The following is a 26,105-nucleotide window of genomic DNA, read 5'->3' on the forward strand; positions in this document are numbered from 1 at the left end:
TGTTAGATTGGTAGGAACAACAACACAGGGAGGGAGGGAGGCTCTGGTTCTTCAGTGGGTGGGAGTCCCTGCTTCTCTCAGGGAGATAAACACAGGAGCTTGTCCTTTTCCCTGTCCCCATGACCAGGCACAGGGCCAGGGCACCTTTGTCCCCCAAGGATCGGGTGTCCTGGGCCCTCCCTCCCTCTTTCCACCCTCATCTCCAGCAGAAGTTTTCCAGACACGTTAGCGGGGAAATATTTGTGCTTGACGTGACTGTCACGTGTGAGACGCCACTGGAACACCCCGGGGGGGGGCCTGGGCCGTGCTTCCCCCGCGGAGTGGCCCTGGCAGCGGGTGGGATTCGGCCTGGGCGGGACAGATGGACACAGGGAGTGATCACTGAGAGCAGCGTGACCGGGAGAGCAGCTGGAATTGTCCGTGTTGGTGTGAGGGGACACGCGGGTCAGCACCGATGGTGAGTGACCTTTCTCAGGGCTGAGGGGGCCGTGGTGGTTTTCACTCCCTGCCATCCGCAGTTTGATGGTGATGATCGACCCCACTTGTACAGATTTGTGGGTTCCGTTAAGGCCCCCCCATCTCTGAGGGGCCAGGCTGGGGGTGGTGGGGTGGCCTTGCTGCCCTCCTGAGGGTGCTGCCAGTGGCTGGGGGGTGGGAGGCCATGTCAGCCCCTCAGAGTGAGGCTGTGCCCCCATTGCCCCCTCACAGCTCCTCCTGCTCCAGTGGGTGCCCCCTTTATCCCTCACAGCTCCCCCTGCCTCTGTGCCCCTGTAGTCCCCTCACAGTTCCCCCTGCTCTGGTGCCCCCGTCACCCCTCACAGCTCCTGCTTCTGTGCCCTCATTATCCCCTTACAGCTTCTACTGCTCTGGTGCCCTCATCATCCCCTCACAGAGCTGCTCCTGCGCCCCCATTGCCCCCTCACAGCTTCCCCTGCTCTGAGCAGGAAAAACAGCTCTGGCTGAGCCTGTGGTCACCCTGGTAATGCCTGGCTTGGCACTGCGGGGGCTGTGGGGTGGGGAGGAATGGGGAAGGGGCCGTTGTGTCTGGGAGGTTACTGCCATGACTCCAGCTGATGAGGGGCTTGGGTTCTCCATGACTGAGGTTCTCCCCCTCTCCCAGGGCTGGTGAATGCTACTGGTTGCCCTTCTCCTGCTGCTGTTGGTGCTGCTCATTTGGGCCAAAATGTCCAACCTTCCGGGCAAGGTGGAGGAGAAACTGGAGCAGACCCCAGAGCAGTCTTCCGCAGCTAAGCCTCCATCCCAAGTGAGCCCCCCGGACCCTCACCCGCCACCAAGGGCCACCAAAGCCGTGGCCGGGGAGCAGGAGCAGCTGGCTGTGTACAACCCTGCTGCCCTGCGCCGCCCATCCCTTGCCAAGTTTGTGCTGGGCTCCTTTGATGACAACTCCGATGATGAGGTGATGACCACGGCCTTCAGGGTGGGCCGGCGGCGCAGCAGCCTGGCTGGGGTGGGGGCCACCATCCCCGAGTCCCCCGCTGTGAACACCTCGCTGGAGCCTCCCAGGGGCATCAGGTACAGTGCTGGGGCTGGGAATGCGGTGGGATGGCCAGGCTGGAGATGGTGGATGCATTTCTCAGGGAACCTGGTACTAAAATTGGGGTGCACATGCTTCTTGAGTCCCCCAAGTCGATGTCCCCCTCCAACTCCCTTTGGGGCAGAACCCCAGGGAAAGCTGGCGTCCCCAAGTGCTGTGTGACAGCAGCACCATGTGCATGAGCATTGCAACGACCAGGGCAGGAGGTGCTTCCCCAAAATCACTGGTTGGGATGTCAAACAGGATGGAAGGGCCCCAGTCCTGCTGCCAAGGTCACTTTGCTTCTGCTATGGGGCGATTCTAAGACACTCTTGGTATTGTATGTGGGGAAACACATCCCTGCAGGACTGGAGTATGTGGGATGCTCCTGTGCTGTTCCTGCAAGTCTATGAAAGTAGCTCTTTGGTGTTTTGTGATGAATTAATGAGAACTCGATGAGCTTTGGGCAAATTCACAGTGACTTTTCCCAGTACTGTCAGGGCTGTGGGGCAGCTCTCTGCTGGTCTGCACCAGTCAGCTCCCATGGGAGCGCAGCTGAGGGCCAGCAGGAACAACTGGAAACCAAGTTCTGCTGCCCAGCTCCTCTGGCTGCTCTGCTTGGGTTAAAAATAACATCACTTTGGCTGTGGGGACGTGTTATGACACTCAACACCCTGGCAGTGACTCTTGCTGTGCTGGGTTTGGGGTGGGCTCACAGAGCTGCCAGTGCTATCCCTGCTGCTTCTCTGTGCTTCCACACACAAGGAATGTCCTTATGTCCTGCCTGAGTCATGTTATAGACAGGGTTGTTGTGTTTTTCAGGAGGGGATGGGCTTTGTGGTGGGTTTGGGGTTGAGGGAGGGCAGATAAACCTGGCACTGTCGGATGGGGTGCTCCAGCTACTCAGAAAATACCCTGAGTGCAGGCAGAGACTGGGACATTTGCCAACATCCCAGAGGGGTTTGCATGTATCCTCTTAAAATAAATGTGCCAAGTGCTACTTGTACAAAATCTGCTTGTCTGAGGGGGTTCCGGGGTGGTCCTCCCTCCTTTGTTTATTTATATCTCACTTATGGAATAACAGCGAAATATCTGGCTGAGCTATGAGGGTGGATGTGAACCTGCTTTAGAATTAGAAGTTGCTTAAAACTCTGGGCAGAGCCATGGGAAGGCCCAAGCCTGGCTGCACCTCTCAGAGGCTGGGTGCTTGTGCCACGGGGTTTGGAACATGCCCTCTTCAGCCTAGAGGCGTAGCTGTGGGCTCATTAGAGTGGCTGTGGGCACACGGGGGTGGGTATGGGGTCAGTAACAGCTATCACATCCCACCGCAGGCCCAGCATGTCTGGGACACACCTGCCAAAGCCGGGCCATGAGCACAGGAAGATGGATCTGCAGCGAGACTTCTCTGTCGCCTCCCCAGCAGAGTTCGTCACCCGCTTTGGGGGCAACCGCGTCATCGAGAAGGTCTGTCCCCACACGCCCCTGCCTGGAACTGGGGGGGGTCACTGCTTTTCACAGGGACACCCTTGAGCACTGCCCAAGTGTCCCATGTCCATTGGGCTCGGACTGATGGCAGCCCAGAGCAGCCCAAAGCTGTTCATTGCCCAGCTTCTCATGGGCTGGGAGAGGGAACACCACACAGAGGATTTGGCTGGTGGGCACAAACAATGGCTGAAGTCCCATCCTTGGTTACCCCCCAGACATAGAGATGCTGCTGAGGAGCCTCCTGCTCTGCCAGGATGTACTGTCAGGAAGTGCCCAGTTAACACATCCACCCTACTTTGCTCCACACCCGTCGCTTGTCCCCTTGCTGCCATCCCTGGGGGCCATACTCCCAGTCCTGCACCCCAGCAGCAAGGAGAAGGTCCACCCTGCCACCCCCTGTCCCATCCCCAGGTCCTCATTGCCAACAACGGCATCGCTGCCGTGAAGTGCATGCGCTCCATCCGCCGCTGGGCATACGAGATGTTCCGGAATGAGCGCACCATCCGCTTCGTGGTCATGGTCACCCCTGAGGACCTCAAGGCTAACGCAGGTAATTGCTGGAAGCATCCCAGGAGGGAAGTTCCCTGCCTGGGGCTGAGTGGGGGCAGCTCTCCTGCCTGGAATGTGAGGGATCTGCATAGCCCAGGGTCACAGACATTCCTCCTATGCCATCAAATTTGGGAGGAAGTAATTTTCCTCTCCTCCAGCCTCGCCGGGGTGGAGGATTTGAGGGGAAGGTGCAGCTCATGGGACTGGCTCCCAGCACCCCCATGTGCTGTCTTGCAGAGTACATCAAGATGGCAGATCACTATGTGCCCGTCCCTGGTGGGACCAACAACAACAACTACGCCAACGTGGAGCTGATTGTGGACATTTCCAAGCGGATCCCAGTCCAGGTAGTGGCCACTCATGTGTCGCCCACTTCTTTGCAAAGGGAAGCTGCTGGGCACAGGGGACACCCCAAAATGGGTGATGTCCCTGTGTGCTGAGGAGCTGGGCACAGCGTGTGGCCAATGGGAGATCCAGCACAGGGGTAACATTCCCAATGCTCCTTCTCCGTGTGCCAGGCGGTGTGGGCTGGCTGGGGACATGCCTCGGAAAACCACAAGCTGCCAGAACTCCTGCAGAAAAATGGGATAGCTTTCCTAGGTAAGGTCTCACTGCTTCCCTGTCCTGGAGGGAGCAGCAGGTGTTGGGTTGGTGTGTGCACACATTCTCGCTCCCAGGGACACTGCACTGGGAATGCCCCTCTGGTGCCTCTGGCATGCCCACCCTGCAGAGTGGCAGACCCCAGGCTGGTTTCCTGCAACGTTCCCAGGAATCCCACTGTTTTCTGAGTTTTCCCTGTAATTCTCGAGCTGATGCAGTGTTCATGGAGGAATGTTAGATGGGAGTAAACCTCACGGGATTCCCAGCCAGGGTCAGCCTGGGCTCCCCCTGGAGAAGGGTTGAGCTCCATTCTGAACTGGGCAGTGGGTTTGGGGGTGTTTCCCATGCCTCCACTCCTTGCAGGAGGGCTGGTGGTGCTGACTCAGTGGGAAGCAGCTCCCTGCAGCCTCCATATGATGGGAATGGGCCTATAGGGTTGGGCTGACCGCCTCACCCCTTCCCTCCTCTCTGAAGGTCCCCCCAGTGATGCCATGTGGGCACTGGGGGATAAAGTCGCCTCCACCATCGTGGCTCAGACGCTGGAGATCCCCACACTGCCATGGAGTGGGAGTGGTAAGAGCCCCTCACATCCCTCACATCTGCCCTGCTCCCCCACTCCCTCTCCCTGCCTTTCTTTGCACCCCGAACAAACACCAGGGTTGGGGTCCCTGGCCTGGCTGGCTGCAGGTATTTGGGACCCCACTGCAGCTGTTGGTTTGGGCAGAGGGGTTTCTGGAGATGGGATGCACGGAAATGGGAAATGGTGTGTGCCAATGCAGAATCCCCAGCATTCTGGGCACAGCCAGGATGCCCCACCAGCTGTGCCACCCTGGGGGTGACCATAGCTCTGGTCATGCCTACAGGTCTGATGGCCCAGTGGTCTGAGGAGGATGAGAAGCATCAGCAGATGATCAGCATCCCCCTGGAGACGTACGCACAGGGCTGCGTGAAGGACCTGGAGGAAGGCCTGGAGGTAACACTGAGCCCATAGGCAGCTGGTTGTCTCTTGCCCATCATGATTTCTCCTCAGAGCCTGACTGCCCTGGCCCTTGTGGCCTCCAGCACATGTGACAGTGACACAAGGCTGTGGCAGCAGCAGTTTGTCACTCTGCATGGCAGTGGCTTGGTGCAGTCCTGCTCAGGGATGTATGGAGCTGTGTGGGCTGTTGGGGTGGTGGTTTGGGGTCCAAAGCACTGTGATCACTCCAGCCCTTGTCCCTCCTCAGATGGCCATGAGGATTGGCTACCCACTGATGATCAAGGCAGCAGAAGGCGGTGGGGGCAAAGGCATCCGAAAAGTGGAGGCAGCAGAGGAATTTGGTGCCTGTTTCCGTCAGGTAACAGGTGCCCAGAACCCTCATCCCTGTCCCCATCCCACCCTGGGGCACACAGCAGGTCCTGCTCCCACCCTGGGCATCTCCCACTTTCTACCTGAACTCTGCCTCCCTCCTGGGGTGAATTTTGGGAGGTGATGGCAGAGCACAACCCTCTCCCCGCTGCAGGTGCAGGCAGAGGCGCCTGGCTCGCCCATTTTCCTGATGCAGCTGGCACAGCATGCACGGCACCTGGAGGTGCAGGTGTTGGCTGACGAGTACGGCAATGCCATCTCCCTCTTTGGCCGCGACTGCTCCATCCAGCGCCGGCACCAGAAGATCATCGAGGAGGCGCCGGCCACCATCGCGGCCCCCGCTGTCACTGAGGTCATGGAGAAGGTGGGCGGCCTGGTCTTGGGGCAGCACGAGGTTTTAGTGGGAAACTGAGTGGTCTGGTTCTTGCTGGGTTTATTGGGGTTTTAAGAAAGGGAAGGACTCCCGAGCCCAGCAGGGACTCCCTGTCCAGGGTGGTCAGGCACTGTAACAGGCTTCCCAGGGCAATAGTCACAGCCCTAAGCCTGACATAGTTCAGGGAGCATTTGGACTCTCAAGCACAGAGTTGGATTTTTGGGGTGTCCTGTGCATGACCAGTTGTTGGGTCAATGATCCCTGTGGGTCCCTTCCAAGCCAGTGCCTCCCCTGATTTCCTGATCCCTACGGGGTCTCCCTGTCCCGCAGTGTGCCGTCCGCCTGGCCCAGATGGTGGGGTACGTGAGCGCGGGCACCGTGGAGTACCTGTACAGCGAGGACGGGAGCTTCCACTTCCTGGAGCTGAACCCGCGCCTGCAGGTGGAGCACCCGTGCACGGAGATGGTGGCGGATGTGAACCTCCCAGCGGCTCAGCTGCAGGTATCTGCACACACGGGAGACTCCAAGGGGTGTTAGAGGATTTAGTGATTTAGAGAGCAGTGCTGGGCTGGAGCCTGGCACAGGGAGCCTGTCCCATATATCAGGGTGGAAGGCACAAGTGGAAGTGATGTAGCATCCCTCTTTCTCCTTTGGCATTCTCTGGGAGCTTTGCATTCAAATCATCTATTGATGTCTCCCAGTGTTAATTTTGATGCTGAAGTCTTGCTCTGGCAGCTCAAGCCCTTGTTTCTCACACAGATCGCAATGGGCGTTCCCTTGCACAGGATAAAAGACATCCGGGTGCTGTACGGGGAGAGCCCCTGGGGGGACACCCCCATCAGCTTCCACAGCCCCACCAACCCCCCCGTGCCCAGAGGCCACGTCATTGCTGCCCGGATCACCAGCGAGAACCCCGAGGAGGTGAGCTGGGATCGGGGCCTCGTGCACCAGCCCCACACGTGGGGACAAGGGGACCCTGCCATTTGTGGGGTTGATCTGGGCATGGTCCTCTCCAGCCAGACAATATTCATGTGAGATCCATGTGGGTTCCCCTTCCCTGTCTCACTGCATGAGTCTCAGTCCTGGTTCCTCCATCCCTGCTCTGTCTTGGCTCAGGGTTTCAAGCCCAGCTCGGGGACGGTGCAGGAGCTGAACTTCCGCAGCAGCAAGAACGTCTGGGGGTACTTCAGCGTGGCAGCGGCTGGGGGGCTGCACGAGTTTGCTGATTCCCAGTTCGGGCACTGCTTCTCCTGGGGAGAGAACCGGGAGGAGGCCATCTCGTGAGTGTGGCAGGATGGGTTGGAGGGGGTGGTGTCCTCAGGAAGAGTCACAATCAGTGCATGAGCTGGAAAAAGTGGCTTTTATCCAAGAAACCCAGAACAGTGCCACTGTGCTGCCAGGGCTGTCCGGCCAAAGCCAGAGTTTTTAGGACTGTGGTGGTGCTATGGCCCCAGTTTATCAACCTGATCCTCAAGGACACATGGTAGTGATGTCCTGAGCATTGCCGAGTGCCTGGGAATGGCAGTGTCCATTCAGGAATTGAACAACATGTAGTGAGGCTGTCTTGGGTGTTTAAGTGTTTTATTAAGAGAATTCTGACTGTGGACCTGTTTCATCCAGGACTGTTTCATGACCAGGTTGGACAGGGCATTGAGCAAACTGGTCTAGTGGAAGATGTCCCTGCCCATGGTGGGGGGTGGAATGGGATGATCTTTAAGGTTCCTTCCAACTCAAACCATCCTGTGATTCTATTCTGTGAAGGTGCCCAGGGCTCGGAGCTCATCACCTCAGGAGCTCATCGTCCCAGTCCCTGTGGCTCCCCTGTTTCCTCTGCTGAAAGCCAAGCACTGTATTCTTGGTCATTAATGGAGGGTTTTGCTCCCCAAAGGAACATGGTGGTTGCCCTGAAGGAGCTGTCTATCCGTGGGGATTTCCGGACCACAGTGGAATATCTGATTAAGCTGCTGGAGACAGAGAGCTTCCAGAACAACAAGATACACACAGGCTGGCTGGACCATCTGATAGCCGAGAAAGTGCAGGTGGGGCACATCAGGGTCTCTGGGGTCACCACTCCCCTCCTGGTCTAGGACCCAAACCCTGTTATTTTTGCCCCCCCCCCCCAGGCAGAGAAGCCGGACACGATGCTGGGGCTTGTCTGTGGTGCCCTGAACGTGGCGGATGCTGCCTTCAGGACGTGCATGACCGACTTCCTGCACACGCTGGAGAGGTGTGGGGTGGGGACTGCCCGGAGGGGGGCACAGGGAGTGAATGGCATGGAATGGTCTGGGTTGGAAGTGACCTTAAAGACTATCTAGTTCCCATCTCCCTGCCATGGGCAGGGACACCTTCCACTAGACCAGGCTGCTCCAAGCCCTGCCCAACCTGCTCTGGAACACTTCCAGGGATGGGGCAGCCACAGTGGAGACCTGAGTGTTGCTCTCCTGGACCGTCTTCCTTCCATTTTTGCTGCAGAAGCTTTGCACATCTAGTGGCAGTGGCCCTGTGAGAGCCGGGGACAGGGATCTGCTGTGACTCACAGCTCTGGCTCCTTCGCTATCACTCTGTTTGGAGAGTGGAAAAGATTTCCCAAGGCTGGGAAAACAGCTTTCAAGGCAAACTGGCTTGGCTGATGCAGCTTGCTTTTGTTTTTGAATACCAAGGTTATTCCTCTGGCCTTGGAGGGTGCCCAGGGCTCTCCCACACACCTTATCCGAGTGTTTTCCTAGTGCTTGGCCTCCCTCCAGATCCGTTTGTACATAGTGCTCATGTGGGTCATTTAAAGCTGACACTTGTCCCCTCCAGTCACTGTTGTTCCCTCCCACAGCCAACTGGGAGCTTACATGCCCCAACAGCACCACTGCATCCCAATGCTTGGAGAGGCAAGGAATGCCATGGTGCCTGACCCCTCTGCTGTGTTCCAGGGGGCAGGTGCTGCCAGCAGCCTCCCTGCTGAACATCGTCGATGTGGAGCTCATCTACGAGGGTGTGAAGTACATCCTGCAGGTGAGGGCAGGGCTGTGCTCCCCCTGAACCGGCCACAGCATTTGCACAGGGACAGGGACCTGTTTCTGGCCTCAGGGACAAAGGTCCTTTAAAACAGTGCAGCGTAAAAACTGAAGTTAATAACCTCATAACCTTAATAACCTCATTTTAACTAGACAGTTTCATACACCCTGTTGCCCTAAGTTTATTAAAAGACTTCCTTTTCTTGCTTTTAAACCCAATTAGTTGAACTTCATGCAAAACTCCCTACTCACAATGAAAGCAGCAGGTGAGCCATGAGTTACACCAGCTCTGGGCTGTGAGCTAGACTAATTCCAGGCTGTGAATTGTACCAGCTCTGGGCTGTGAGTTAACCCAGCTCTGGGCTGTGAGTTAAACCAGCTCCTTGGTGCAGCCTGAGGAGGTTGCTGCCTCCTTCCCTCCTGGCACAGCCCCATCCCGTGGCACTGGCCCTTGCACGGAGTGCAGAGAGATGCTCCTCACTCTCTGCCACCCCCAGCAACCCCCAGCCTGACCCTTGTGGTGTTTTGAGGTTGCACTGAGGGGTCTCCCTGCCCGCAGGTCGCCCGCCAGTCGCTGACGACGTACGTGGTCATCATGAACCACACACACATCGAGATAGACGTGCACCGGCTCAACGACGGCGGGCTCCTGCTGTCCTACGACGGCTGCAGCTACACCACCTACATGAAGGAGGAGATCGACAGGTACCTCCCTCCTCACAGGGCCCCATCAACCATCCCCGCTGACCCACAGCTGGCTGGTGACACCTTTCCCTCTCCTTAAGGTACCGGATCACCATCGGCAACAAAACATGCACCTTCGAGAAGGAGAAGGACCCGACGGTGCTGCGCTCGCCGTCCGCGGGGAAGCTGCTGCAGTACATGGTGGAAGACGGTGGCCACGTGGACAAGGGGAAGGTTTTTGCAGAAATTGAGGTGAGTTTTGCAGAAAAGCTGGAGGAGCAGCATTCCTGCAGCGCTGGGGGATGGCAAAGGTGGAACCCACCCGCGCTGCCGCGATGCTCGTGGGATCTGCAGCCCAAGGGTGCTGCTGTCACGCTGACGGTCTCACCCCTCCCCGCCCAGGTGATGAAGATCATCATGACGCTGACGGTGGAGGAGGCCGGGCGAGTGCACTACATCAAGCGGCCGGGGGCGCTGCTGGAGGCCGGCTGTGTCATCGCTCGCCTCCAGCTCGATGATCCCACCAAAGTGAAGCCCGTGAGTCTGCGGGGGCCCTGCCACACTGCTGTCCCCTCCTGCCTGCTCCCAGCTGGCATCCTGGGAATGCTCCCTGCGGGACAAAGTGGAGGAGATGCCCTGACTGGGGTGGCACAGGGACGTGTCCCCGTGCCTCGGGGGGTCATGCCGTGTCCCTTAGCCAGTTGTGCTGGGGCTTAAGCACTGTTGCATGTGGATTGCTCTGTTTCAGTGTCCCACACGTGCTTACTGGGTGTGCAGAGGCTCACACGCACTAAAAATGTGCATCTAAAGCACTAAAATCTCCAGGTTTTCTGCACTTTTAGATTGATGAGGCACTGGCACAGCCATGAACCTGAATGTCAAGTGCTTCCTCTGAATCTAACACAAAGCAGACTGGAGGGGTCGTGCTGCTTCCTCTGGGGCAGCTGCAGCTCTTGGGGAGGGTCTGTCCCAGGTCAGCAAGGACAGGTCAGGCCACCTCCCTGTGCCCTCTCCAGGCACAGCCGTTCACAGGGGGGCTCCCAGCCCAGCAGACCCTCCCCATCACCGGCGAGAAGCAGCACCAAGTTCTCCGCAATGTGCTGGACAACCTCACCAACGTCATGAACGGGTACTGCCTGCCCGAGCCCTACTTCAAGGCCAAGGTGGGTGCCATGTGCCCGGTGTCCTGCCCTGCTGCCACGTGTTTGCCACGACGGCGAGCCCAGCAGTGCCGGTGGGAGCGGGCAGCACCAGCTTCTGCTCCCACAGGTGAAGGAATGGGTGGCACAGCTGATGACCACCCTGCGGGACCCCGCCCTGCCCCTCCTGGAGCTGCAGGAGATCATGACGAGCATTTCGGGAAGAATCCCACTGTCTGTGGAGAAGTCCATCCGGAAGGTGATGGCACAGTATGCCAGCAATATCACCTCGGTGCTCTGCCGCTTCCCCAGCCAGCAGGTGAGTGCCACAGAGGCTGCACCCAGCTCTGCCCCACTCCTTTTAACTGGAGCTTCTGCCTGAATTTGTGCTACCAAGATCTTAGGGGTGAGGGAAATATGTGTGTTTCTATGTGTATTTGTTTCTATCTGTATATTTGTTTCTATCTGTGTATTTGTTTTTATCTGTGTATTTGTTTCTATCTGTGTGTTTGTTTTGTATTTATTTGCCACTTAGCATTTTTCACTTTGGGAGAAAAAGACCAAGGGAAAGGCTCCAGGTGCAGCAGCCCCATCCCCAGGGAAGGGGTGAGCTGGTGGCCTTGTGCCCCTGAGCCCTCCCAGAGCCTGTCCCCTCTCCCCACAGATCGCCAATGTGCTGGACACCCACGCAGCCACGCTGCAGAGGAAGGCTGAGCGGGAGGTCTTCTTCATGAACACACAGAGCTTGGTGCAGCTGGTGCAGAGGTGAGCCCTGTGCTGTCTGTGACCCCCTGGTCCCTCCACCATGGCCACTTCCTTGTAGCACAGTGGGGTTTTTGGTCCTCAGGTACCGCAGTGGCATCCGGGGCTACATGAAGACAGTGGTGCTGGACCTGCTCAGGCGTTACCTGCAAGTAGAGACACAGTTCCAGCATGGTGAGGGCTCAGGGCTCTCTGGGTTAAGGCCTATGGGGCTCTGGGGGGGTGCAGGGCTCTCTGGGGGGCTGCAGGGCTCACCATGCCCTGCCCCACAGCTCACTATGACAAGTGTGTCATCAGCCTGCGGGAGAAGTGTAAACCCGACATGAACCCTGTGCTGGAGAGCATCTTCTCCCACGCCCAGGTGGCCAAGAAGAACCTGCTGGTGATCATGTTAATTGTGAGTACAGTCCAGGAGCAAAGGCTGGTGGCAGGGAAGAGCCTGTGTGCCAAGGCAGCTCTATATCGCTGCAGGATGGCCGCAGTTGTCACAGCCCTGTGCTTTCTCCTTGAAATACAGACACATGGGAAACAGCTTTTCTGCTCCTATGTTTAATGCATCCCAAGGTTTGGGGTTTGCATTCAAGTGTCCATTCCTACCTCATTATCCCTTTATTTTGTCCCTTTATTTTAATTATCTCCCCTCTGTTGTGTGGGTCACTTGGGTCAAAGAGCATCTTGCACCATTTTAGTGCCTTGGGTTTTATCCCCATTGCCTGTGTGGGGTTGGGTTTTGGGATGAAGCCATCCCGTGCAGGATGAAGGCATCGCATGAGAGTGTGGGGTGCAGGATAAAGCCATCCCATGTGATGCTGGGGTTTGGGATGAATCCATCCCAGATACCTGAGCCAAGCTGTGCTGGTGTGGCCTTGCAGGACCAGCTGTGTGGCCGTGACCCCACGCTGACAGACGAGCTGACGGCCATCCTGCACGAGCTGACACAGCTCAGCAAGACTGAGCACTCCAAAGTGGCACTGAGGGCCCGGCAGGTCAGTGAGCACCACGTGGTGCCATCCCAACCCTGTCCCCAGCCCTGTGCCCCACACTCCAGCTCCACCTCTCCCCTCACAGGTGCTCATTGCCTCTCACATGCCCTCGTATGAGCTGCGGCACAACCAGGTGGAGTCCATCTTCATCTCTGCCATCGACATGTATGGACACGAGTACTGCCCTGAGAACCTCAAGGTTGGGAATTGTGTGTTTTTCCAGAGGGAATTCAGGTGGCTTCGGGGAGGGGGTCTGGCTGCAAGTGGTTTAATCTTAAAAACAGCCAAAAAAGCACTGAGAGCCTTGCTGCAGTGGCTGTGTATAGCAGAGGAGAGGGTGCACTCCAGTGCTGCCAGTCTCCATCCCCTGTTCTGCACTGCGTTTGGCAGGGAACTGACATGTGGATCTATGTCTGGCTCTGTCTGTGACCCCATGGTGGGTTGGCTGTCCCAGGGCACCCCAGTGGCCAGTCCTGCTCACCCCTCATTGAGGGACCCATCTGGAACGTGCCTCCCCCATCCTGTGATGGAGCAAGGTGGTCCCACTTCATCCTTGCCCTAAATTCTGCTTTCTTCCCCCAGAAACTGATCCTGTCAGAAACCTCCATCTTTGATGTGCTTCCCGTCTTCTTCTACCACACCAACAGGGTGGTGCGCATGGCAGCACTGGAGGTGAGGGCTGAGGGGCTGCAGGGGGCACGGGGGACCTGGGGATGGCACAGGGGGGTGTGGGGGGAGCAAGGGCATGGTGGTACCTCCTGCATCCCCCTCAGGTGTATGTGCGGCGGGGCTACATCGCCTATGAGCTGAACAGCCTCCAGCACCGGCAGCTCTCGGATGGCACCTGCCTGGTGGAGTTCCAGTTCATGCTGCCCTCCTCCCACCCCAACAGGTACAGGGGGCCCGCTCCCCTGGGCATGGTTCTTTTTGCAAAGCTGTCGGGTTTGTACCATTCCCTCCATGTGAAGCACAGGGACCTTCAGCAGGAGTTGCTCACTGTGCTGTTCCACTACTGGTGGAGCAGAATGAGCTCTCTCCAGGCCAGGGTCCCATGTGGGACCTCCATGGTCCTGGTTGGACCCTGGAGAGGTGCCTCTCCCCATGGCTGATGGCTGCCTTGCTCCCCTGGCAGGATGGCTGTCCCCATCAGCATCTCCAACCCTGACCTGGCCCGGCACAGCACTGAGCTCTTCATGGACAGCGGCTTTTCCCCCCCAAGCCAGCGGATGGGAGTCATGGTGGCCTTCAGCAGATTTGAGGACTTCACAAGGTGGGGGTGCAGGGACATGCTTGGCTGGTTTCGTGCATTTTGGGTGCCACTGTTGTTGTTAGAGAGCAAAACAGGGTGGAAGAGCTGCAGCTGGGCGGTGCCTGAGGCAGCTCCAGTTCCCATCACAGCTGGAGGCTGGGTCTTCTCAGTAGGACAGTTACCTGGTGGGGACATGATGTGGCTTTTGGGGACATGTGGGACCTGGATAAAGCTTACATGGCCCAGGTTAAACATCTCTGCTCGTTACACAGCAGCACTCAGAGCTGTGTTTCATGAGCTGTGGGTTTGCCATGGGCTGGCAGAGCTGGCACACACCCTGGGCTGTCGTGCTGGTACCTGTGTCCCTGCCACAGTGGGCACCTGGTGCTGTCCTCTCAGGCAGGGGTGCACAATGTGCTGTGTGGTCACCCCATCCCTGCTGTTTGGGCAGGAACTTCGATGAAGTGATCTCCTGCTTTGCCAACTCTCCGTCGGAGAGCGGGATTATCAGCGAGGCACAAGCCACCACCTATGAAGAGGAGGATGCCAAGGTAGGCACAGTGCTGCTGCTGACCCCCCAGGTGGGGCTGGTCTGGCAGTGGTGCTGCTGGTTGGGGTTGACTGGTGGGTTTTGTTGCCAGAACATCCGAGAGGAGCCGATCCACATCCTCAACATCGCACTTTGCTCAGCTGACCATGTGGAAGATGAGAAGCTGGTGCCCATCTTCAGGGCCTTTGCCCAGTCCAAGGTTTGTCACTGGAGCTGGACCCCCTTTCTGCAGAGCCTTCAAGCTGGGGCACTGTACCCCATGGCACTAGCTCATCTCCACGGGGCGGGTCACCAAAATGATATAGCTTGGGTTTTGTTTGCTCCCTTGTTGGAGATGCTTATGCTCCCATGACTGGTGGAATCTTCTGTTTCTGTGTAGAAAAATATCCTCGTGGACTGTGGTCTCCGGAGAATCACATTCCTCATTGCCCAGCAGGTGAGTGCAACTGAGCCTCCAACATCTCTAAATACCTTATACAGCACTGCGGGACGGATGAACCCACTGTGCATCAGGAGCTGGGAATTAATTAATGAGTGATTCAATAGGTGATTTATCTCCTGTATCAGCCTTTATGTAGCTCATATCTCCAGTTCCTGCAGGGCCACTACATAGCTTTAAGCTGCCTTTAAAAGGCATCATAGAATCATTATAAAGTCAGAGCGATTTGTGTTGGAAAGGACCTTAATGCACACCCCATTCCACCCCAATGCTATGGGCAGGGATACCTTCCACTATCCCAGGTTGCTCCAAGCCCCATCCAGCCTGGCCTTGAACACGTCTACGGATGGGGCAGCCAGAGCTTCTCGTCAGGGCAACCTGTGCCAGGGTCTCCCCACCCTCACAGGGAAGAATTTCTTTCTAAAGTCTAATCCAATTAATTCCTCCTAGCCCTTTTCCCTTTGGGGAGTGAAGCCTGCAAGGTTTTTGACTTTGAATGAATCCACTGAAAATCAGAACAATCCTCTGCATGCCAGGACTATTCACGCTGTCCTCTCTCTCCCTTTTTTTCTAGAGAGAATTCCCAAAGTTTTTCACGTTCAGAGCCAGGGACGAGGTAGGAGCGGGTGGGAGTGGAGTCCCCGTGGTGCTGGCTCAGCACCAGCTCAGTGCTGGCTCATCGTGGGCTCACGGCCGTGCCGGGGCAGTTTGCAGAGGATCGGATCTACCGGCACCTGGAGCCGGCGCTCGCCTTCCAGCTGGAGCTGAGCCGCATGCGCAACTTCGACCTGACGGCCATTCCCTGTGCCAACCACAAGATGCACCTGTACCTGGGGGCTGCCAAGGTGCAGGCGGGCGCCGAGACCACCGACTACCGCTTCTTCATCCGCGCCATCGTGCGCCACTCCGACCTCATCACCAAGGCAAGGCGGTGCCGGGTGTCCCTGGTGGGCATGTTTCGGGTGCAGGGGTGGTCTGGGCACCACTGAGCTGCCTGGGCCACCACAGGAGGCCTCCTTCGAGTACCTGCAGAACGAGGGCGAGCGGCTGCTCCTGGAGGCCATGGATGAGCTGGAGGTGGCCTTCAACAACACCATCGTCCGCACCGACTGCAACCACATCTTCCTCAACTTCGTCCCGAACGTCATCATGGATCCCTCCAAGGTGTGTTTCTCAGGATTCTGCTTCCTGCTATTTGTGCGTTGCTGATCTGCAGATGGAGGTTCTGTCACCCCCTGCGCTCAGTACCACTGCAGGGATGAGCAGCCAACCCACAGCTGTTTTCCTCCCCCCAGTGGATGGAGGGCCATGGGGATGGGGAAGAGAGAAGGGGCTCTCCAAAGCAAATCCAAAATGGCTCTTTGGGGTTGAGATGCAGTAGGGCTGTTCCAGCCCTGGCATTGTGCACTTGCGGGCAGTGCTGTCCTTGGAGCCACCAACCCATCCATGTGCCATCCCATGGCCAGATCGAGGAGTCGGTGCGCTCCATGGTGATGCGCTACGGCAGCCGCCTCTGGAAGCTGCGGGTCCTGCAGGCTGAGGTGAAGATCAACATCCGCCTGACACCCACTGCCACCGCCATCCCCATCCGCCTCTTCCTGACCAACGAGTCCGGGTACTACCTGGACATCAGCCTCTACAAGGAAGTGAGGGATCCCAGCACTGGCAATGTGAGTAACCACAGCTCCAGCTGCAAGAACCCAGCCATAACTGCCTGAGCACTGCTGGCTGTGGCAGAGCTCTGGGGGGGCTTCTGCAAAACTCCTTGTGCATCTGCAGTGCTGGTCTGTCCAGAGCCCCCAGACTTCCAACAGCATTCCCAGGGCTGGTCTGGTTTCACTCCTGTCTGTCTGCATCCATTTGAGTTCCCCATGGTCATATTTTGCTCCAAAATGTTCTGAACTCCATCCAGTTGGACTCCTTGGGGTGATGCTGGTGCACGGTCAGACAGTTTTGGGTCTGGGAGGTGAAGGTTATGGTGTCACTGGTACTTGCAGCGCAGCAATGTAACACTGACCCGTCAATAGCAAAGAGTGGGGTGGAAAATCATGCTTGAGACACAGGCACAAGCACCTTGGCCAGGCAGAGCTCAGGAGTGCTCCAGCAGAAGACTCATCATGACACTGGGAGAAGGCAGCCAACGCTCTGCCCTTCTCCTCAGATCATGTTCCAGTCATATGGAGACAAGCAGGGGCCACAGCATGGAATGCTCATCAACACCCCCTACGTCACCAAGGACCTGCTCCAGGCCAAGCGGTTCCAGGCACAGTCCTTGGGCACCACCTACGTGTATGACTTCCCAGAGATGATCAGGCAGGTGAGTCTGGCTGAGCAGAATGAGCTCTGAATTATTGCATTTGTTCTTCAACCTCACCCTTCCTAAATATTCCCATCTGGGGAAAAGGCCCCTCTCCCCTGAGCTAGACAATGAGAAAAGGAAAAGAGCCTAAACCGCAACATTTTTGGTTATATGAAATATTTCTAAACCAATTCCAAGTTCTTGGAATTCCTGGCTCTCCCTGCCTGTGGCAAGGGTTGGAACTAGATGGTCTTCAAGGTCTCTTCCAAACCCAAGGAATTCAAGGATTTGATGATTCTTGCAACTTGCTGTGGTTGCACTCATGAAGGATGTGAACCAGGAGGCCCCATGCAAGGAGGGCTGCAGCACTGGGGGCCTCTGACACAGAGTTTTGCTCCTCGCGGTTCCAATCACCCCTCTGACACAGAGTTTTGCTCCTCCCAGGCCCAGACACCCCAGTTCCAGGCTGCTGCAGTAGTGTGCTTGTGCTGGGCAATATCCCAGGAGCTGCCTGGCCCCTGCACCAGCTCATCCCAAGCACTGTGTCTCTGCAGGCTCTCTTCAAATTGTGGGGCTCCTCAGACCGGTACCCCAAGGACATCCTGACTTACACTGAACTGGTGCTGGACTCACAGGGGCACCTCGTGCAGATGAACAGGGTCCCTGGAGGGAATGAGGTAGTGGGAGATGATTTGGGAATGGGGTGGGGGAAGCAGGTGGGAATGGCTGGTGGCTCAATCCATGTGTGTTTAAAGCTCGAGAGATGCTCCTCAAGCATCTTATCTGTTGGTTAATGCCACCTGCAGCTCAGCCCCATGTCTCTTGGACGTGGCACTCAGTGCTGTGGTCTAGTTGACAAGGTAGTGATTGGTCCAAGGTTGGACTCCATGATCTTGGAGGTCTTTTCCAACGTCAGTGATTCTGTGATTCTCTGGAGAATTCTGCACCTTGTGCTGTTTCGGGGTAGGTGGGAATGGTTGCTTTCAAAATGAAGCTGAAGACCCCTGAGTATCCCAAAGGCCGGGACATCGTGCTCATCTGCAACGACATCACACACAAGATCGGCTCCTTTGGGCCTGAGGAGGACCTGGTGTTCCTGAGGGCCTCGGAGCTGGCGCGGGCTGAGGGAATCCCCCGCATCTACATCGCTGCCAACAGTGGTGCCCGCATCGGCTTTGCCGAGGAGATCAAACAAATGTTCCAGGTGGCCTGGGTGGACCCTGCCGAGCCCTACAAGGTGTGTGGGCACCTCCGCCCCTGCAGCACAGAAAACAATGGAGGGCTTAGCTGGGGAAGGAAGGACCAGGGCTAAATTGGGACATCAAGCTGTGGGATCAGAATGGGGAGTGAGCCCACACCTGCACCCAGCACCACAGGGACGGTTCCTTCAACTCTCCCCAGATAAAGCTCTGTCCAGCCCTGGTCCCTCAGCCACTGGTGGTGCTCACTGGGGGCTCGGGGTGGTTTTGGAGAGGGGCCATGTCCCTCATGAGTGTGTGCATTGGGTGTTCTGCAACTCATCCTCCTGCTCTTCATTTTCAGGGGTTCAGGTATTTGTACCTGACTCCCCAGGACTACACAAGGATCAGCACCATGAACTCGGTGCGCTGTGAACACGTGGAGGAAGGTGGTGAGTCCAGGTGAGCCCTGGTATCCCCTGGGTTGCACAGAGACACCCCAAGCCCTGCCCTATATCCTGCCATGATGCATCTCCCAGCTCCTGGCTCAGCATCCTGACAGACACATTACACAGTTGCGTTCTTCCCTTCCTCCCACCCACACCATGGCTCTGCTTTCCCTGCAGGTATGTCCTCCTGGACATAATTGGGAAGGAAAATGGATTTGGGGTGGAAAACCTGAGAGCTGCAGGCACCATTGCTGGGGAGTCCTCCCGCGCCTACGATGAGATAGTGACCATCAGCATGGTACTGCTGGGGCCCCTCCCCTGCTCCTCCCCTCTCTCCTGCTCGTTTTCAAGGTGCCTCTGGAGGGGATAACAGGATGCAACAAGGATCAGACCCCTTCGGAGCATCCTTCTCCAGGTGTTTGTGATCCGTCCTGCACCCTCTGCCCCCAGTGACCCCACATGTCCTTGTGTGTGTGCCCAGGTGACCTGTCGTGCCATCGGAATCGGCGCCTACCTGGTGAGGCTGGGCCAGCGTGTCATCCAGGTGGAGAACTCTCACATCATCCTCACGGGTGTCACGGCTCTCAATAAGGTACTGAGTCCAGCTGTGTGTCCTCCATGGCACTGTCCCTCACACCGCTCCCTGTGCGGGCTCCTTCCCTGTCCCATGGGAAAAGGTGGCAGCTCCCTGCTCATCACCTCGTGGGACCTTGTCTGGAGGAGCTGCAGCTGTGCTGGTCTCACTGAACAGGGAGACCATGTCACCCCACAGCTTTGCAATGTTGTTTTAGGGGCCAGGGCATCATTCCTGGGGCAGGGTGGGATGGATGAGCTGCCTCAGGGACTGTTGGGTTCCAGCCCCAGGGGCAGGACCCATCTCTGGGCAAAATCACACTGGTTTGAGCTGATTTCAAACCTGCTGCACTAAACCGGTGCACTGAAGCAGGATCCCTTTGCTTTAACATCAACCTGTACAGAGGGGGAAATTCAGCCTCAGACCAGAGGCAAGGTGTCTGTGCAGAGGTGTGGATTAACAAACAGAGCAAGGGAGCAGCTCCTGTGGTGGCAGAGCCCCATCTGTTTCTGTTGGTAACTCTGTGCAGGTGTTGGGCCGGGAGGTTTACACCTCCAATAACCAGCTGGGAGGAGTGCAGATCATGCACAACAACGGTGTTTCCCATGTCACCGTCCCAGATGACTTTGAGGGGGTCTACACCATCCTGCAGTGGCTCTCGTACATACCCAAGGTAGGAAGGTGCTGCAGGGTGGTGATGTGGGGAGTGTTACCCCATACCCAGCTGATGACCTGCCCTTTGGGGTTTCCCTTGCAGGATAACCAGAGCCCTGTGCCCGTCACTGCCATAAGTGACCCTGTCGAAAGAGAAATTGATTTTATCCCTTCCAAAGTCCCCTACGACCCCAGGTGGATGCTGGCAGGGAGACCCCATCCAAGTAAGTGAGGACAGCCCAAGACCTTTGCAGCACTGCTCCCAAAAATAGCTTGCAGGTGCACCCCCTCTGTCCTGCTGCAGAAGGTGTTCTTTGCCATAGGTTGTGCACAGGGAGCCCTTCAGTGCTCACCCTTGCACCATTCCATGTTTTCCTGTGCTCCACAGGTCTCAAGGGGATCTGGCAGAGCGGCTTCTTCGACCAGGGCAGTTTCATGGAGATCATGAAGCCGTGGGCTCAGACAGTTGTGGTTGGCAGAGCGAGGTACTGCCGGGAGCAGGGGATGGAGCCTGGGGCAGGGAACCTGAACGTGTAGCCAGGCACACTAGAGTCCTGGCACTGCTCTTGGGATGGTGGAGGGGGAGCAGCTCTGTGGTGGGCCTGGGGTGCAGCATGGAGGGGAAGTGGCCTCTGCTGAGACCACCCTGCCTTGCTGCAGGCTGGGGGGTCTCCCTGTGGGTGTCATCGCTGTTGAGACCCGCACTGTGGAGGTGACGATCCCTGCGGACCCCGCCAACCTGGACTCGGAGGCAAAGGTGTGTGGGGAGACCTTAGTGAGGCCAAGCAGCACCTGAGAGGAGGCTGGAGGGGAGAGCAGGGAAAAAGCTTAGTGGAATTCTTTGGCATGTCTGGATTTTTCTTAATTCTGGTGAAATCAAGGGTGCTCAGTCAGTTTGTATCCTTTCAGCTATTTCACACCATGTGCTGCTGACCTACAGGGTGGTGTGCTGGGAAGAACTGGCACATTCTCAGAGCTGCTGCTCACTGTCTTTTCCAGATAATCCAGCAGGCTGGGCAGGTCTGGTTCCCAGACTCTGCCTTTAAAACAGCCCAGGTTATTCGGGACTTCAACCGGGAGCACCTCCCGCTGATGATCTTTGCCAACTGGAGAGGCTTCTCCAGCGGCATGAAAGGTATCCATGCTTGGTATGCCCAGATTCCCATGCTGTGACATACTGCCAGCACCCCTGCCATCCCACGGGGTCCTGGGCTGTCCTAGCCTACCAGGGTTCTGCCTACACCACTCTGGGATATGGGGTTGGGCTGGGGCATTGCAGGATCCAAGTCCCAGCGGTTGGCAGCTGCCTGCTGGGCTGGTTTTGGGGAGCTTGTTTGTATCTTCAATAGAGAAGGTGGCTTTGGGCAGCTGGAGGAGGCTGAGGCAGTGGCCTGGCCATGGCAGTGGTGTCACCCAGCCACTGACTCCCTTTGGCTCTCAGACATGTACGACCAAATGCTGAAGTTCGGTGCCCTGATCGTGGACAGCCTACGGGATTTCAGGCAGCCTGTGCTGGTCTACATCCCCCCTCACGCAGAGCTGAGGGGGGGCTCCTGGGTGGTCATCGACTCCACCATCAACCCCCTGCACGTGGAGCTCTACGCCGACAAGGAGAGCAGGTCAGCACCCCAAACACGTGGGTGTCCCCCACAGCCCCTGTGTGGGGAAGGGAGAGCTGGGGAATGGGGGCTGCAGAGCCACAGTCCCCTGGCAGGGACCTTCTGCCACTTGAGGTGTCTGGTTTTAACCCTTTCAAAGCCATCAGTGACAAGTTCCAAGGTTCTTGCAGAGCAGCGTGGCAGGTGTCATAGAATAATGGAAAGGTTTGGGATATCCCCAAGGTGTCTCCTTGGAATATCCTCCTGCCTCCAGCAAAGGCTGTGGGAGACTAAAACACAGTTCTGCAGTCAGGAGGCCTTTTCTCTAACCTGCACATTGGAGTGAGCTGTGAGTGGCAGGGTAGACAAGAATCCCACACTGGAAGCAAAATCCTTTTAGGTTTTCTCTCCCTAATCCTCAGAAAAGAGAGCTGCCTCTCTTCTCCCAGGATTTATTCTCCATGAAGAGCAGTCCCTGCTTTACCAAACTTTCCTTCCAGGGGAGGCATTTTGGAGCCTGGAGGAACAGTGGAGATTAAGTTCAGGAAGAAGGATTTGGTGAAGACCATGAGAAGGATTGATCCAGTCTATGCCAAGCTTGTTGAGCAGCTGGGTAAGGGGAGGGGATTTCAGGGCATTGGTGGTGGTAAATTAAAATATGAGGCATAAGCACTATGATGGCAACCACCAGGAAATCCTTTAGTGTTCCTCTGGGAGAATTCTTCATGGCTTTTCTGATACCATGCCTGGCAAGAGGCTATGGTGGTACTTTAGAACACCTGTATCTCCTAGAGCTGGGGCTGGGGTCCTCTCCCATGCTTTGAGATGAAGAATGGCAATGGCTATGCTGAATTGTACCCAATGCATTGGGTGGTCCTTGCCCTCATGTCCCTCCATCCTGCCACAACACAGTCCCACAGAGTCCTGCAAATGCCACCCCCCTTCTCTTGTGGCAGACACCAAACATGGTGTGACCCCTTCGTGGCCACAGCCTCTGTGGCTGGGCTCTGGTGTAACTGTGCCAAAGCAAAGGGACGTGGCACTCCGTTTCCCAGTGGGAGTGGCTGATGTGGCAGCACAGAGGGACCACAGATCACGCGGTGCCTGTGGATCCCACCGCTGGGACTGCTAAGCACAGTGTGTCCCCCAGGCAACCCCGAGCTGTCGGAGGCGCAGCGCAGGGAGCTGGAGAAGCAGCTGAGGGCGCGGGAGGAGCTGCTCCTGCCCGTGTACCACCAGGTGGCCGTGCGCTTCGCCGACCTGCACGACACCCCGGGACGCATGCAGGAGAAAGGAGTCATCACGGTGAGCTGGGAGGGCACCAGCCCAGAGGAAGGGCTCGGGGCAGGGATTTCTGCGGTAGCGGCACAAAGGCAGGAGGCAAATCCCCTCCCGAGGGCCTGCAGCTCCCAGACTGTTCCTGCCCCTGCACTGCCCTCTGCCCTCGATCCGGAGCTATGGGCGAGCACATCGGCTCCTCCTCCTCCTGCAAAGGCAAACCCGGCTGTGCCTGTTCCTGCAGGACATCCTGGAGTGGAGGAATGCCCGCTCCTTCCTCTACTGGCGGCTGCGGCGGCTGCTGCTGGAGCAAGGGGTGAAGGCGGAGGTGCTGAAGGCCAACAGTGAGCTCAGCCACATCCACATCCAGTCCATGCTGCGGCGCTGGTTCATGGAGACGGAGGGAGCTGAAAAGGTACCTCCCACCCCAAACTCCTGAGACACCCCCTGGGCATCCCAAGGGCTCTCACCTTGCAGGGCAGATGAGATACTTGGGTTCTTTGCATTTGAGCTGCTTTCAAACAACAGACATGTGTCACTGTGCCAGTCCTGTTCTTGCTGAGTCAGGAAATGATGACAAGCAAAGGAAACGTCTTTTACCTTAACTTTTCTCATTTTAAACAGTTTGCAAAGGTTTCATGAATTTCAGTTTCCAGACTGAACCTTTTACCCTGTGACTGGAACATGGGAGTGGGGGATTGTGCCACGCCATATGTGCAGCACTGGGAAGGAAATTCCTATTGCCTGGTTTTGAGGCCACAGGAGGAAGGGGGGGCTCAGGCTGTGCAGGCAGCAGGACCCCCTGCCCACTGTGCTGCTCTCCACAGGGCTACCTCTGGGACAACAACCAGGTGGTGGTGGAGTGGCTGGAGAAGCACATGCAGGAGGATGACAGCACCCAGTCAGTCATCAGGGAGAACATCAAGCACCTGAGGAGGGATTACATCCTCAAACACATCCGCAGGTGAGGGGCCACGGGAGCCGGGATGAGGAGGCTGATGCTGATTCCCGGGGTGGGAACAGCAGGGGGTGCAGAGGAGGTGGTTCTTCCTTCAGCCTCCCAGCCAGCTGCCCTCTCCCATCTGCCTTGCAGCTTGCTCCAGGCCAACCCCGAGGTGACCATGGACTGCATGGTGCAGATGGCCCAGCACATCACCGGTGCCCAGAAGGCCCAGGTGGCCCATCTCCTGTCCACAGTGGACACAGATGACCCCTCCTGAGCCAGGGCTGGTGCTGCCCAGGGCAATCCCCACAGGGCAGGAGGGGCACTGGGACGTGGTCTCACCTCCCCTCATGGGTCCTCTGCCCTGGAACTGAAGCCTTGGACTCTTCCTCACGTGCCTAAATAAAGGATGCCAGTGTTTGTATTTTAAGCCATGGAGATGGTCTTGCCATCCATGCAGAGGCCCCTCTGGCACGGGGGTGTTCACCAGAGGGGCAGCTTGGCAGAAGATAAACTTGTCCCAAGCCAAGCCTGGAGTCTGGACCTGGTGCAGAAGTTGGTTTTAATAAGAATCTAAAATCTTTTACTGTGTTTTAGTTGCAAAGCCTGGCCTTAATCTTTAAAACAAACACCAGGTCAGACACATGGTATAAGACTGGACAGAGCTGGAGGTTCAAACCTACTGACCCAGAGGCCACAGGGAACAGGACAAAGGAGCTGCCCAGGCACCAACACAAGGAAACGAACATCCTGTGAGCAGCAGCCTCAGCTGATGGTTTAGAAACTGGGAGGAGCAATTTGTCTTGTCCTTCCCCTTGTTGGAGGGCGAAGAGTAGATGAGACTGCGAGTAGCTGATGGCCAAAAAAGTCCTAAGTGAGCTCATCTGGGAGCTGTTGCAGTGGGAATGTGAAAGGATCCACCACTGACTGACCCAACTGTTCCTCTCACTCGTTTCATGTCCTTTCTTGCTCCTGTGGAGGATGGAGAAGAGGGAGGACACAGTTCCAGGTGCTCCTGGCCCAATGACCTGGTTCCTCCTCTGAAGCACAGGAGGGTAGAAGAGCTCACAGGGTGACTTGTCACCTGCCTGGACCTGTACCTTGCTTCTCAGGTGGCCTTTAATTGTCTTGGTCATGGAGACGACATTTGAACACGTGCTTTCCAGTGCCTCTGGCTGTGTCATTTCACCAGCACAGGGTTATCTTTGGCTCACAAAGGAGGAGCAGGATGGTGGTGGAAGGTGGGACACATTGTTAAGAGCAGTGCTGGTATTGTGGAGTGAAGGTGGACAGCTCCCTGGTCGTGCCTGGGCTGGGGGTCCCCCGGGATCTATGAGAGGTCTCCCTGTCCTGGGGCGGGAGTAGGAAGGACTTTGTGAGACACTTCCTGGTTTGAAAGGTGTCACTGCTGATCCTCATGTGCAGGAGCCAAACCAACGGCAATAAAATGGGCTCAGCTCCAGGGAAGGATTCCTGACCTCTGTGTCTTCTGTCCTTGTACAAACATGGTGGATCTGAGCAGGGGCTGGTGCCTCTGGCCCCTTCCTGTGGCACAGGACCTGTTTGGGTGTGGAGCAGCTCTGAGCATCCCTCCTGCCAGCCCCTGCCCCCACACCAGAGCTTGTTCAGGGATTTGGCTACAGAGGGTGTGAGGAACAGGGTGCACCAAATACCTGTAAACTCCTACTCTCCTTCAGGATTTGAGCCAAGGATACACCTATAGAACCGTGTCTGTAAAGGGAATGAATCCTGGGAAAGCCCAGCAGGGCAAGGGCTCCCTGCCACCAGAGCAGTTATCACCCAGCACATCCAGAGTGACCCAGGCTTAGTGCTAAGAAATATTTATTTAAAAAACAGACATCATAGATGACACCAGTCACAGCAAATGATCATCAATCACATTGTCCTTGAGCAATAAATTATGACGTGGAGCATCCTGCCCTTGGGAAGAGGTTTCCACGGATGGATGTGCTGGGGAGGATACAGGCACAGTTGTTTTCTATCCCCTGATCTTCACAGAAGGGACTTTCAAGAAAAAAGATGCCCACTGGGTCACTCCAGCATCCTGCACCCTCCGGGTTTAATCCATGGGTGGGAGTGGGAGAGAGGAGCCTGTGAGCACCTGGATACGACACTGGAAAATTCTATTAATGCACAGGAACAGACAAAACCCGACATATAAATATCACTGTGGTCACAGAGGTATAAGTGGACTAAATGCTAAATCCCAACTTACTTTCAGATGTTTCATCACATTTTTGCAGTATATGTTACCAAGAACAAAGCAGGGTTTGAAAGTTTTTAAAAAAGCTACATTAGAATTAGTTTTTCTTTGTTAATTAGGAAAGACAGACTATTACGAATGGTACAGTGACAATATTTGGTCTCTGAATTTTTTTAAAAAAGGAGTTTCACAGTATCAAAAGTGCTTA

The 26,105-nt window shown here is 56.5% G+C and overlaps 1 protein-coding gene across 1 annotated transcript; it reads left to right on the top strand.

The window, feature by feature from the left end:
- The first annotated feature begins 78 nt into the window (after window positions 1-78).
- ACACB (acetyl-CoA carboxylase beta) lies at window positions 79-25,143 on the top strand. The gene is made up of 53 exons (XM_027652004.1): window positions 79-457; window positions 1,121-1,533; window positions 2,866-2,998; window positions 3,431-3,569; window positions 3,806-3,915; window positions 4,087-4,168; window positions 4,643-4,741; window positions 5,032-5,141; window positions 5,395-5,505; window positions 5,671-5,880; window positions 6,220-6,390; window positions 6,649-6,810; window positions 7,006-7,169; window positions 7,778-7,928; window positions 8,013-8,116; window positions 8,811-8,892; window positions 9,454-9,599; window positions 9,680-9,830; window positions 9,981-10,115; window positions 10,595-10,741; window positions 10,848-11,036; window positions 11,382-11,482; window positions 11,565-11,653; window positions 11,752-11,876; window positions 12,352-12,465; window positions 12,548-12,661; window positions 13,045-13,134; window positions 13,236-13,354; window positions 13,595-13,732; window positions 14,163-14,262; window positions 14,353-14,460; window positions 14,641-14,697; window positions 15,275-15,316; window positions 15,408-15,623; window positions 15,709-15,864; window positions 16,167-16,370; window positions 16,862-17,017; window positions 17,554-17,676; window positions 17,967-18,236; window positions 18,542-18,639; window positions 18,804-18,924; window positions 19,108-19,218; window positions 19,730-19,873; window positions 19,958-20,078; window positions 20,243-20,339; window positions 20,515-20,611; window positions 20,854-20,989; window positions 21,296-21,473; window positions 21,953-22,065; window positions 22,603-22,757; window positions 22,975-23,145; window positions 23,558-23,694; window positions 23,824-25,143. Exons 2-53 carry the CDS (start codon window positions 1,130-1,132, stop codon window positions 23,948-23,950), a joined length of 7,128 nt encoding a protein of 2,375 aa, XP_027507805.1. The 5' UTR covers window positions 79-457; window positions 1,121-1,129; the 3' UTR covers window positions 23,951-25,143.
- Window positions 25,144-26,105: the final 962 nt, after the last annotated feature.

The sequence above is a fragment of the Corapipo altera genome, unplaced genomic scaffold (assembly GCF_003945725.1).
Source record: "Corapipo altera isolate COAL_440 unplaced genomic scaffold, ASM394572v1 67, whole genome shotgun sequence".
Classification (NCBI taxonomy): Eukaryota; Metazoa; Chordata; class Aves; order Passeriformes; family Pipridae; genus Corapipo; species Corapipo altera.

Coding starts and splice junctions, on each gene's coding strand:
- ACACB (XM_027652004.1), top strand. CDS start 1,130: ATGCTACTGGTTGCCCTTCTCCTGCTGCTGTTGGTGCTGCTCATTTGG. Junction 11,483..11,564: donor TTGGTGCAGCTGGTGCAGAG/GTGAGCCCTGTG, acceptor TTTGGTCCTCAG/GTACCGCAGTGGCATCCGGG. Junction 19,874..19,957: donor GGCTCTCGTACATACCCAAG/GTAGGAAGGTGC, acceptor TTTCCCTTGCAG/GATAACCAGAGCCCTGTGCC.